The 12,916-nt window shown below is 50.2% G+C and overlaps 5 protein-coding genes across 5 annotated transcripts in view; 2 read left to right on the top strand and 3 right to left on the bottom strand.

The window, feature by feature from the left end:
• Positions 1-174: 174 nt before the first annotated feature.
• PV10_00969 (uncharacterized protein) lies at positions 175-2,744 on the top strand. The gene is made up of 2 exons (XM_016365115.1): positions 175-1,076; positions 1,131-2,744. Exons 1-2 carry the CDS (start codon positions 255-257, stop codon positions 2,100-2,102), a joined length of 1,794 nt encoding a protein of 597 aa, XP_016228764.1. The 5' UTR covers positions 175-254; the 3' UTR covers positions 2,103-2,744.
• A 986-nt stretch (positions 2,745-3,730) lies between these two features.
• PV10_00968 (uncharacterized protein) lies at positions 3,731-5,788 on the top strand. The gene has a single exon (XM_016365114.1). It carries the CDS (start codon positions 4,070-4,072, stop codon positions 5,747-5,749), a length of 1,680 nt encoding a protein of 559 aa, XP_016228763.1. The 5' UTR covers positions 3,731-4,069; the 3' UTR covers positions 5,750-5,788.
• Positions 5,789-8,189: 2,401 nt separating this feature from the next.
• Positions 8,190-9,337, bottom strand: PV10_00967 (uncharacterized protein). Its single transcript, XM_016365113.1, has one exon. It carries the CDS (start codon positions 9,148-9,150, stop codon positions 8,203-8,205), a length of 948 nt encoding a protein of 315 aa, XP_016228762.1. The 5' UTR covers positions 9,151-9,337; the 3' UTR covers positions 8,190-8,202.
• Positions 9,338-9,438: 101 nt separating this feature from the next.
• PV10_00966 (uncharacterized protein) lies at positions 9,439-11,472 on the bottom strand. The gene is made up of 4 exons (XM_016365112.1): positions 11,317-11,472; positions 10,993-11,239; positions 10,640-10,941; positions 9,439-10,592 (listed from the first exon to the last, which is right to left on the bottom strand). The coding sequence occupies exons 1-4, from the start codon at positions 11,361-11,363 to the stop codon at positions 9,635-9,637; spliced, it is 1,554 nt and encodes a 517-aa protein (XP_016228761.1). The 5' UTR covers positions 11,364-11,472; the 3' UTR covers positions 9,439-9,634.
• A 577-nt stretch (positions 11,473-12,049) lies between these two features.
• Positions 12,050-12,916, bottom strand: part of PV10_00965 (uncharacterized protein) — a gene marked incomplete at both ends in the record, with an annotated part of 2,405 nt that continues 1,538 nt past the window's right edge. The window contains one exon of the mRNA XM_016365111.1: positions 12,050-12,821. Within this exon, the coding sequence (XP_016228760.1) occupies positions 12,050-12,821 (772 nt within the window). The remainder of the gene's footprint in view (positions 12,822-12,916) is intronic.

The raw sequence follows: 12,916 nt of genomic DNA, 5'->3' as shown, positions 1-12,916 counted from the left end.
CAAAGGGTAGTTGGAAATGATAGAGCCAAGACGCTATATATTTAGACTCTCTAATATGTCAACTGAGTTAAGACGGCAGTGGTTAGACCATTAATAGACTAGTGTAGAACTCCAACGCTTCGCGTCACTGCGTACTCCAAATCTGCGCAGTCTTCCAACATTTTATATGATCCTGCTGCTGAAGGACATCCATTGTCCATGGGGGTTCCGTCGTGTTCTGTGCGTTGAAGAGGGACAGCAACCATGTGGAATCAATGTATAAATCTTCTCGACCCTTCGACTTAGCAAAGAAGCTTTCTTGGTCCTTGCATAACCATACACACCATGCCCACCATGCACATTCACCGTTGGTGTGCCATTGGAACCGAAGCTATCGACCAATACCCAAGGTATCCCAGCGGTCCAGACGCAGGGACTCCAAGGCCCGAATTATCATAGGGTCGAGTGCCTTATCAGACGAATTCAAAACGCTACAGAACTGGGTTGAGGACGCTAAAGAGAAAGACCATGTATCCTACAACACGTTTCGCCGTGAGATCTCGACACAACGTCCATACTCGAAGGAATGGGCGGCGAAGATCTTGCCTCTGTTTGAGGTCGACCCCCCTCTAGATGCTCGGGTTCCGCCAACTCCTGAAGACCTCGAAGAAGAGCTTTTGGCTCCCTTTCAGAGGCGACACAGAGTGCCAGGAGAAAGACGACATCCTAAGTTCGACTCTAAGAGGATCTTCTCCATTGAGATGCGACGAGCAATGGCAATGAGAGATCGAAAGTCGGGTCCCTTGAAGCATCCGATAAGAGGTCCTCCACCGCGACGAGAGCGACCAAATCATCTCCTCGAATATGAACTGAGAGTTCGCGCACACCTAGAACCATACCCTCTAACCACCTCTGACATACTGACTATTTTGATTGAAGAACGTATGGTCAAACCCAATGAGCGTCACTATGATGCCATGATTCTGAGTTGTTGCCGTGCTGAAACGTCCTCGGCGAATGATGTGAGGCTGATACTTGAGGAAATGAGACGTGAAGGCTTTGAACTGAGTCCAACTCTGTGGGCAGCAGTCCTCAAGGTGGGAACAGGTCGTATTTCGTGATCCAACTTTTGAGACTAACAAAAGTCACAGGTTATGACAGTGCATCCGGATGGATTCCTCCGCAATGAGGCTTCGTCAGTACTGTTGCAGCAATCTAACGATATCCCAATCGATCTAGGTCAGATTTTAGTGACCGCATTGATCCGCGAGCAACAACTCGAGCTTGCTTGGCTCGAATTACAAAAAATGACGGTTCGAGGCATGAAAGTGCAGACGTGGGTATGGGTGCTTTTGATTCACGCTCTTTGTGAACGGAATGATCTTGACACGGTCCTTCAAAGCTTCTATGTCCTTCGAGATACCTTCCAACACATTCCTCAGCCAACTCTACTGGCTGTGCTACAGCATGCAGCAGGGTCGAGACATTTGGACCTGACCAAGTTGATCTGGCACACCTATGTTGAGCCCATGCACATCAAACCGGAAGTGGGAATTTGCGTCGACGCATTGAGCACGGCTGACCACCACAACGATCTCAACCTCGGCGAATCTGCATTTTTCGTATTGAAATGTACGGTAGAGGCGAGAACCGTCAATTCAAAGGCGGAAACCATAAGTTCACCTGGATCTGCTGATGGTGATGATCGCAATGCCTCGAGTCCTCCAAAACTAGGAGAGACAGTCACTCCATCTCCCGATGTTTTGCCACCGTTCAGTACCGCGTGGGATCACGATACTGCACAGGAAGCTCTCGCTACTGCTCAGACGACTCTAGGAAGGATTAGAACTCGTCACGGAATAAGCACATTATCGCATGAGCAAGAAGTACGAAATCGTCGGGGGAATCTGTACGCCATGTTTCGGTTGCCGGAGCACGAACATGCTATGTTGGATCCTATCGTTGGCCTAAGCAATGGATGGGCATGGTGGCTCCCCCACTCGAAGTTGACAGGTCGTTTGCGCCGACTTGACGGCAAGCCCAGGAGGCATCGTGGACTGAAGGACTCTGCAGCCGATGGCCAAGAACCACAAGATGACGAAGACCTACCAGATGAGGACTGAACGTCTTTTAGTTCGTGATGGACGGTTGAGGTGTCTGATGACGGGCCGAGACATGGTGTGGTTATCTGGACTGGCTAGCCATAAATGAAAAAGATTTCGTCTTGGTTTGGAATAAGGCATGGAGGGTGTCGTGTATGAGATATATGCCAGGATTGACGCTTTGGGCTGTTGCGGTAGTGCTCACTCTTTCCTGGCCCCCAATGCCATCTCTGTTACCTCTATCGGAATCATCAGCTTCGATTCATCCAAAGACAACAGAACGAGAGATATCATAAGGCAGCAGACCTGTTCCTTAGGCCATCAATGACCCCCAAGGCACCAACGAGTGATGTCCCGATACGACCCGTCTACCAGTCCAGGGTACTGTATCCCTGATACTGAGAGGAGGAGAATGCCATTGCACGTGACATGGGGTCATTAGTCACCCAGCATGATCCCCGACGGCAAAGTCTCGATTAACTCGATAAGGCTGCGCCTCATCGCCCCTGATTCCCTGCCAATATCCGTGCGAGGATGGAGGGGGCCTTTGACCACATGGGAATACCACAGGCGAACATGGACGATCTCTGATCAGGTGGGTAGAGACATGCGGGTGGTATCAGAGGATTGAGAGTGCGACCTCGAGGCCTGCACGAAGAGCCTCGCACGGTCATCTTAGAACGAGAATAATAAAGTTCTACTAGTAGTACATAGATCTCTTCTCTTCTATGGGACAGGAATCCAACATGTGGACTTGTGGCTAACCTCATAGCGAATAGCAATGCAAATGGAAATCCCAAACTCCTAATGTCACAGTCATTCTAGCGAAAGTCATAGTTGTCAACACCTTTGGGTGTCTGTCGTGTGAAAGAAGACGTGCCGTGCCTTGCCACAGGATCATGCAAGACTTATTGCCACATGGTTTGCCTTATGTGGGATGTAATTTCTCTTTGAGGAACAGTATATACGGAGTATATGCGTTGGAATACCTAGGTAGTCACGGGGAGATGAGACACTGCCCTCCCACCGGTCTCCCGGTGGGGGATTTAGAGTTCTATGACTCGTCTCTTATTGGTCAGACTGGCGTCCCTCGATCGTGCTTTCCCTTGCTGCAGTATCGTCATTGTAGGTGCCCCGATTCGTAATCGTAATCGTAATCGTACTCGTTTTCGCTTCTTCGCAATTCACTTCATCCACTCTACACTTCAGACGTCCAATCAATGTCTAATTTCGCCAACAACTTTCCATCTTCTGACTTTGTTTAACGTTGCACATGGCGTCAAAAGTCCATCCTTTAGGAACCCCTCCACAGTCGAAATGATATCCATTTGACGGAGAGGCTCGTCTCCTCCCGTGTCACCTCCGACTCCCCCAACCTTGGTCCTGAAATGCGACCCAAGCCTTGACCTCCCATCTCTACCAGAGGCTTTGTCCTTTGGACATGACTCAGCCGCCTCAGCCTTGCTGGCGTCGATCCTCCCTTGGTACCAAAACATATACTTTGCCTCAGGCCCATAGGGCCCAACAGCCTCCCAACTTCTTCGGTCGGGTGGATTTGTAATAGATGGACGTATGCAAAAACGAACCTTTTCTCCATGCTCATCTGTCCAACATTGTCAAAATTCTCTTAGTCTGTGTGTTTTCCAAGTTCGGCTGATTCAAACCTCGCTACTTTTCACGAATCCGAGATATTCATCGACTGCCCCAGGATAAACAGTACAACCACAGTCGGTTTCGTATTGGTCTCGTTCACTTTCACACTGGTATCGCACGCCTGACACTTCTCTCCATTGCCTGGTCTCCAACTCGACCCCAGCACCTACTCAGGCTTACTGATCAGACACACCACACATACAACGCTCCTCCACTATACCAATTCGTCACCGAGACAGTGTTCGTGAGTGGGTGCCTCTCCCGTCGTCGCGGTATCAACATAGTGCTACGGATACGAAACTTGCTCTGCTCGGACAACGACATCAACCCTTACAATGCCCATACCTCATAATCGACGTTCACACGCCAAATCTAGGCACGGCTGTCTGACCTGTAAGAAGCGTCGGGTCAAATGCGACGAGGTTGGCCCACCGTGTGGAAACTGCAAGGCTCGCGGTACCGCCTGTGATTATGGCAATGTCCAGCACAGCACGGCCACGAGTGTAGATCTGAATGCCAATGCCGCATTCCCTTCAATGACTGGCTTGAGGTCGACGTCTGCACTAGGTGGACTCTCGGCATCGATGTTGCATGCTTTTGGCGATAATGCTGAAGCTGGGCCTCCTCGAGCCACGATGTCGGACGCACCTATGTCGAATACACATCTGAGTGTCCCACAAGTTCCACAAGTTCCCAATCCCACCGATGTCAATTTCTCCATGGCCACTCCGACAAGCTCGATCCGAAGCTCAACATCGGTGCCCAACTCATCTCGAACGAGCGCTGGGAGAACCACTGGTACATCCCCTGCTCGAGGACTCGCTACCCCTCCTTCCAATCCTCCCACTTGCAGCTCCACCACCAAATCACCCTTGCCCTTTCTGGCCAAGACACATCCTCCTCCTCCCTCCAGCAGTGAAGAACCGGCGTCGCGGCAGAAGATGACGTACCCGCCGACCCAACAGCTACTAGAACTGCAACTCATGCATCGGTGGTCAACCATTACCGCCCCGAGTATATCTACCCCAGCGTGCGAAGATCTGCCGATATGGCAAAACCGAGTTCCAACCAAGGCTTTGGAGCATCCATTTCTGCTCCACGGCATCTTTGCCCTGGCAGCTTTTGATATTGCCAGCTCTTGTCCGTGTCGGAACAATCCAGCAGTTGACAGCAATGGGGCCCCGACAACGGAAGATCCCCACCAAAGATCTTCGGTCGGCTCATCCCGCAATGTGTCCAACTCACCCTCTCCACCTTCTTGTAGCGACTGTCGACGGTACATTGCCGCCGCACACTCGTACCAGGATACGGCATTTCAGGCATTCCAAACCCAACTTTTGAACATCACCAACGAAAGCCACACCGCCGTCTTGTTCTTCTCGGTCCTACTAACCGAAATCATTCTGTGCCCGGCCCAGTTTTCTTCATCTACGGAGCATGAAAGTCCACTGCAAACCACTATCATGCATTTTGAACTTGGCCGTGGCCTTACCGCCGTCATCAAGAAGAGGACCGAATGTATTGTCGAGGACGACCTGTTTAGGCGCGCTCTTCCTATCTACCTTCTACCCAAGGTGCCCCTAGACACTACCACGAGCCTAATGTTACGACACCTAGACGAGCTCAACCAGGCCAGGCCAAAGTGTCCCACACAGAGCGGTTGTCATACTGCCCTTCTGTGGCTCAAGGCTCATTACGAGGTCTGTTTGCAGCCGGATTTTCGCGTCTACGCCTTGGCCTGGCCCGCCATGATGGGTGAGGACTTTGTCGCCGCCATCAAGGCTCATGATGTGGTTGCTCTTGGCATTTTGCTGGGCTGGGCTGTCTTGCTCGATTACATGGGTCGCCATATTTGGTATGCCCGGGCCTTTGGCCGTATGTTGGCCGAGGAAGTGGTTGGAGTCTTGGAAAAAGGGACGGATAGTCGAATACATGACACCTTGGGAGATGTTATGGAATGGTCTTTGGTGCACGTTCGAGGTGCAGGTCTTCAATCAGAACACGACTTCACATAGATCTTATGATAAAAATCACATGCCAGCAACGATCTAAAATCTGTACCTTGCATAGCCTACATTGTTTCTCCGTATATTTGACAAAAAGAGCCGTCTAATCCGGTTATACGAGAACCCCCGATGTTGAGACCCTGGTATTGCTTTTTGGTCATGTGGTTGATCCCAGGAGATCTTCAAATACTGATAAATAGGAGGCACGGATAGATAAAGAGATCCAATTTCTAAGCCTTGAAGACTCAGGTGATCGACATCGATCGCAAGGCTCATCGCTAATAATATCTACATCATAAGGCACTGAAAGGCGGGGCCCACCTTGGCCCTTCTAGAAGCACGTTGAAAACCAACCAATCGCGAGCCTCCGTTTCCGTATCGTTCGTCTTTGCGATACCCAAGCGAAACGTATACGATACACAACCAGGCACCGACAAAACGAACTCGGCAAAACAGCCCTCAGCCCTGCAGGGCTGGCGGGCGGGCTGGCGGGCTGGCTGGCGGGCTGGTTATTATTAATCCCTGTCACGTACCTGTCGCATACCTTGTCATGTATCTTTGTTTGTATCTCGCGTCTTAATACTTTCCTGATCATATGAGTTCTGACTAACCGTCTGTCTTTGATAGCGGTCCTCGATTCCGCCTAACCATTCCCTACCCTGCCATGCCATGCGATTCCATTCTGTAGCCATGCTATGCTTGGGCCATTGCCACGTTCGAATCCAATCGAATCGGACTCTCCTATACCCATGTCCATTCATGATCGTCAACCCTATCGGGCTGACCGCAGGCTCTTCTTTTTCCCCCACCCCACTCGCACCCCACGTCTCTTATTACCAATACAGTACTTGCGTCCGAAAATTACACTTCGCCATATGGTATGCCTTCTGAGATGGTGAGTGGACACGAATGAACTTCCCGTCCAACCACATATCTCTGTTGCCTCTTTTGTTTTTGGGCTGCCTGATGAGAAACACATCATCCATGCAAGAACGTACGAAGGCACGCCCACACGCTCGCACGTACGTATGGATCACGTATGGATGGATGTCCATACCGTATGCAATCTTCGTATCTTCGTATGCACGTGTGTACGAAACGAAGGATCCAGTGTCTGTCTGTGTGTGGCTTTGCACTCAGGGTCGAGGCTACGATTCATGACCAGCCATGCCAGCCCTGCCAGCCTTGGCTTCCCCTATGGGACTTGGACTTTTGTTGCTTTGTAACATAAAGACCCTGTTGTGGAAACTGAAAGTCCCTTTCTCCTTCTATGATCGTCTGTTCGTTGGGCTAAAGACTCAGCCTTGGAGCTTGATTAAACGGTCGGATTCGTATGCTTCGCTTCGCTTCGATTCGGATTCTTGTATCTGAGGTATCTTAAGGCCAAGGGGTAAGGTATATAAAAGTGTCTTTTCCGTACTGTCTTGGAGTTGAGATCAAATCAACAAGTCAGCATATCATAGTATATCAAACATCAACTCTTTTCTCCCGATTCAGTCGTTGAGAAGAAAGTGCTACATTCACAGCCAAATTTCAACTTCAATTTCAAAGTTCGAAATCACTACACCCTACAATCCAATCCAACCCGCCACAATGAGTGCCTCAGTCATGGGCAGTTTATCACTTTCAGACCTCTTCTCTAGTGGAGACGGTAGTTGGAAACCCGTGCAAGCAGCACAAGTATTGATTTTCCGATCATCACCTGAGAACAAGAAGACCACCATCGTTGACCGAGTCGGTCCTCTGGAACAAACATATGCATTGTTCACCGTCTCTGAATCCACCATCCCCGGCACAGACATTCAACTATCACGAGTCATGGCATCAGACGGGTTCAACCTGCAACAGCTCATCATCGGCACGGCCAAATACCATAATATTTCCGGAGATGTCGACCTATCACTACATGGCCAACCCTTGGCCATGAAACAACGCATGCTCTCCGAGAGTTACAACTTCGTGGTCCCCAGTATTGGAAAACTGAAGTGGAAACAGGAAAGTTCGACAACTTTGGAGTTGGTGGACGGTGCTGGGATGAGGTTGGCGAGGTTTAAGGTCGGAAAGAGAATGGAGGTTTTTGTCCCTCCGAGTGAATATCTTCTTGATATTTTGGTCTTGTCCGGAATGGCTGCTGCTCGGCAATTGAAGGTCGGCCAGGTCGCTTCAGGTGTGGGGGATTTCGTCGGTGCTATCTCTGGATGAGAGAATAGAATTCATTAGACAGAAAACGAAATCTAGGATCGAGGGCTTTCTTAGAGCACGAGCTCGGTGTCCTCGTGAGGGATGAATCGGAGCTTTTGGGTTCGCATCGGGTTTGGGCAAGCGGTCGTTGGGTTCTGATGAGGGAGCGGGCGTTCTCTGGTAGAGCATCAGTCTGCGCCATATTTGTCACTTTGGCAGACATGTACAATTAAATCACAACATGATATCACACCTTCATGACATCACTCTCACTTTCACTTTCACTCTCCCTCGCGTTTTTCGGCTCTGGTCAAATTGACATCAACTAACCATGGAGCATTGTGTGGTTCATAATTGACCGTCATGATACTGGCGTTGATGAATAGTGTTGATCTTGGAGACTCAACGCCTGTTGCATCAACAATTATACTCCGGCCTTCGGGTTGATCCTTTTCAGGCGTCGTCATAGTCAGTGCATTATCATCACTGACATCCCAGCTCTTCAACAATGCCCCATGTCCTTCATGGATATGTCCAAAAGCATGTATCTTAGGTCGACACCTCTCAACTGCTCTTCGAAGGTGCTCGCATCCCACATTCATACCATGTATCGTCTCGTCGAGAATACCCATCGGTGGGCCATGGGTGATCATGATATCTATGCCGTCTGCGGCATCATAGTCCGGAACAGGATTTTCGGGTCCAGTGCTACCGTCGGTAGCAGGATTAAATCGGTCAGTTGACCTGGGATATCCAAATGCCCAATTGCAAAATTCTGGCTGCCATGCACTGGCGTATACCTTGAGTTTTGCGCCATTCTTGAGTTGAAACTGGTTTATTCCTTCCTCAAGGTACACAATGCCCTTTGCTTGGGCTTCTTTCCCAGTATACAAATCCTTGATCTCGGCAAGCTTGCTGTCTGATAACTTGGGCTTTTGGGTGTGCTGAGCATAATGCTCGCGGTAGTAGGAATGATCCAATGTGATATCATGGTTCCCGGGAACGACGATCTTCAAATCAGCCTCAATCGAGGCGATCAGTGCCAAGGCTCGCTCATGTTCTACGAGAGATCCTCTGATGGTGAGATCTCCACTATGGATGAGGACATCAGCGGCGGGAAGAGGTGTTCGAAAGGGTTCGGATGGATCGTCATCCTCAAACGGCAATGAACAGTGAGTGTCTGAGAGGAATAGGAACCTGGTCCTAATATACTCTGTGGTCGGTGACATTTTTTCAAGTCTGGCTCAATGTCTCAAAACAAAGACAATTGCTTTTGATGGCAAGGCTGAGTCAAGGCTGACCTACTGGAAGGGATGATGCTCAAGGTTTCCAGCATCTCAGTGACATCCCACGATTCTCAGAGACATAAACGATGGTCTTGGAGTCTCCACGAGGCAATGAGAAACTTGCTCATCAGGGGATGCCAGAGAGAGAAAGCGAGAGAGACATTGAGACGATTGATGATAGGTGAAGCCTCGTTCGGGGTGGAACATCAATCCTCCGAAGACTGATAGGATATCGTATCCCAATAATGGAGCATCATCGCATTTACGCGCCCCCTGTTATTGTGCAAGGCTACCTAACCAGACTCGTCCCCATGGCTGTCTTGATTGTTGACATAGAACCCCGTGGGATCTGATCGCTAAATAATACATGATGAATCCAAATCACTCACACCAAACGCTTCAAATGATTCCTCAGGTCGCAGTCTACCTAACCAGCATGTTCGACAATCTCGCTCACAAGAGTCCCGTCCTTGACCACACTTCTTATTTGTTCGGGTAAGGGAAGCTCTTTGCTGTCATCTTCCGAATCATCCTTGGGAGGAAGGACTACATTGACCGCACTGCTCTTGCTTGTAAAGATCTCGGTCCCCAGACTTGCGTTGGATAGATAAATCTGAGCCCCGTCGACTTGGTCAAAGAGTAAAGTCGGAACGACACCGTCAATTTGTAGCTGAAACTTGTTTGCCTTGATCACATCCAAGCTCGAAACCAGGGATTCGACCAAAATAGACAAACCATTGCAGTTGTCAATGGCAATGGCATTTGCCTTGCCTGTGACCTTGATAACTGCCTTGTTGCATTTCGAAATTAGGATGCTTTGATTCAGCTCCGCCGAGATTTCGATGATCTCTGCCTGCGTGTTTTCAAAGTTTTCGACAATCCATTTGTTGCCATCGAGTTCCTTCCGGCCTGGCTTCTTCGACCGTAGATTGTCAGGCTTCTTGCTCGGCAACGGAGATTTGCCACGCCCAGAAGAACTGTTTGACGAGTTTGTTCTCAGATTTGGATTCTTATGCGTCATCTGAGACTTGTCCACCTTTCGAAGACCTGATGTCACCGCCGACCCTTGGTTCAATTGATTGAAAACTGCACTCATGTCGCCGCCACCAGAAGCACCTCCAGCTCCCGGAGGCGGTGGTGGGGCAGGAGGGCCGTCATTGTCGAATTGAGGTAGTGGTGGTGGTGGAGGTGGAGGAGGAGGGCCGCCAGCTGGGGGACTGGCGGTTTTGGATCCACCAGATTGTATTTGCTTGAGAGCTTCGACAGCGTCGATGCCATCTTTGTTGTTCCATACTAGGCCCGTAGCAAAGTATTCCTTGACGTATGCAGCCAGAGACCGGAAGATCTTGTAGTAAGCCTGGATATATTCAACATGCGCTTTGTCCCTAATCGTGTTAGCTCAACGTCGAGATGCAAAGGGCGAAAGCCATACTTCTCTTTATACTCTTTTAAGACCTTGTTTCCGTAGTATTGAGCACCACCCAGGGTATCGGTCACAAAGTCGCCGGGTCTCTTTTCGACGATCCAGCCCAAGGCAACAATACCTTCAGAAACCGCACTGAGATGGGTGAAGAGAGGCGAGGGGCGATTGCCTTCTCGTAGTTCGTCGACAGCTGAGGTATGTCGATGTAGTTCGGTCATCAGCTCTGGAGGTTGGACATCTGGTTGTTTTGCTTTGGCAGCCACAAGGAGATAAGTCCTTTCGGCCTCGAATGCTTGCTTGACTGCCTTTGCCTTGGAATTGTTAGACGGCGGGTGCATCTACCCATCAGTACAGCCACGTACCTGCTGCTCAACTAGATCCCCAATCTTCTCACTTGCCTTGACAAAGGCACCAACATCTTCCTCGACAAGCTTATCGAAGGCTTCCACAGACCTGGGCAGGGGTTCGGGGGGCGATGGTGCCTGCTCGGGGGTTGCGGAGAGAGAACCAGAGGACCCGAGGGCGGCACCAACAAGGCCATTCGACTCAGCTTGCTGGCCATTTGTGGAACTGGCTATGTCCTCGAGCCGTGACGTCGCAGCCTCGAGTCTGAGAAGAATGCAATATTAGCTGACGATCGGCGAGGATGGATTGGGGCGCAGGGAGCATAAGGAGTCCAATGTTACCTTTTGATGAGGGTGGTGAGGTTATGCATATTGCCTTGAGCGGCCATTTTCAAAAGCAATGAGGTGTCTAGATTTTCAGAATATAAAATAGGAATGTGAGGCCTGGCCTGGGTGCCTTTGTTGAAAGGGAGGAGGATCAAGATGTATCGAGTCCGGACCTCCTGCTCACTGGTGGAAGATCTGACGAGGCCTCTTGTGTTTAACGTTCCTAATTTGGCAATGCAGCCACGCAGCCTGCGCCTGCGCCTACGCCAAAGCTACAGCGGAGCATCTTCTTCCTATCCACTTCCATCCTCCATTCCATCCTCCAAGGCAGCAGAATGAGTGAACAACCACTACTTAGGCAACACAATAATCAAGTTTTAAAAATGATCAATTCTGCATGCAGCTTGTTCTTTTCCCGCTGTTGCCTGGCCCCCCACATAGGGCATCCTCGTCCTCTATCTACACAAAAGACCTGAAATAACGACCATCGCGAGATGTAGTTGTACACAATTCCACAAAGCATATAAGGAAAGAAACACCTCACATCTTCACAAAAGGGGGAGAAGATCACTCCGATACAAAACGGTAGATCAACTTTGAGAGAATGAGACATGACCTTTCGGTCGACGATGAGCACAGATGATTGACGGACATCAGAAAGCTCAAAAGCCAAACAAGACGGTAATCATCCTCTGGTCCTTTGCACCGTTCTCCTCGCCCACACCCCAAATTGTCGTCGTCGTCATCATCATTCGGCATCCCTGGTAAAAACTGTGGATCGACCGGTTTCGAAGCTGAGTCTTGGGCTGCAGTCGACGATACTGCTCTCTGCTGCATCGCCAATAGAACTGGGTGTGTAGCCGGAGTGACTAGGCGTATATGTGAACCCTTCAACAACTGTGATTTCACCCCGGATTTCTTCTTCATACTGCGGAGGGGCAAAGTATGAAGGAGGTGGAGAAAGTGATGCAATATAGACTGGGGCCGGAGTTTGATCCGATTGTGACGAGCTTTCCGAGGCCCCGTCGGCCTGAATCTGGGAACGGCCTTCTTCAGCCGCAACAAGGTTTCTCACCAGGCTGGCGACATCTCTGAGCGCCCTGATTTGTCGATGGAGAACGTTCTCGTTTTCACGCCCTTGCCCAGGTAAATTGCCCATCTTCTCTTCAAAGTTCGCTGACATGAGACAAAAAAGTTGACTCCACCACGTCCTCCACTTGTGCTTGCAGGCCGCCTTCCGATAAAGCCGACGTGTTCGGCGTTCTTCAACCCAGGCAGCTCGTTCAGCTCGTCGTCGTGGATCGCGACACATGCGGATCAGTTTGAAAAATACTCCGCCAATGATGATCGTGAGTATGAACAAGATCACAATCAACGTCAGTTTGTAATCGAAAACGCTCCGGTCCCCGGTTAGATGGAATGAGCCCAATCCAAGACGGGTGCTGTGACTCTCCGGTTCTTCCTGCGTATGGTCTTCATGACCAGGAGCCCAAGGCGGAGGGCTGTCCCCTCTCCATGGTCTGGCCCATGGAGGAGGACCATGATGGCCTTCGCCAGGCTTGAACCACGGAGGGGGCCCGTGATGGCCTTCGCCAGGCTTGAACCACGGAGGGGG

The sequence above is a fragment of the Exophiala mesophila genome (assembly GCF_000836275.1).
Source record: "Exophiala mesophila strain CBS 40295 unplaced genomic scaffold supercont1.1, whole genome shotgun sequence".
NCBI lineage: Eukaryota > Fungi > Ascomycota > Eurotiomycetes > Chaetothyriales > Herpotrichiellaceae > Exophiala > Exophiala mesophila.
Note: the sequence above shows the minus strand (reverse complement) of the source record. Positions and strands in the feature narration are given on the sequence as shown.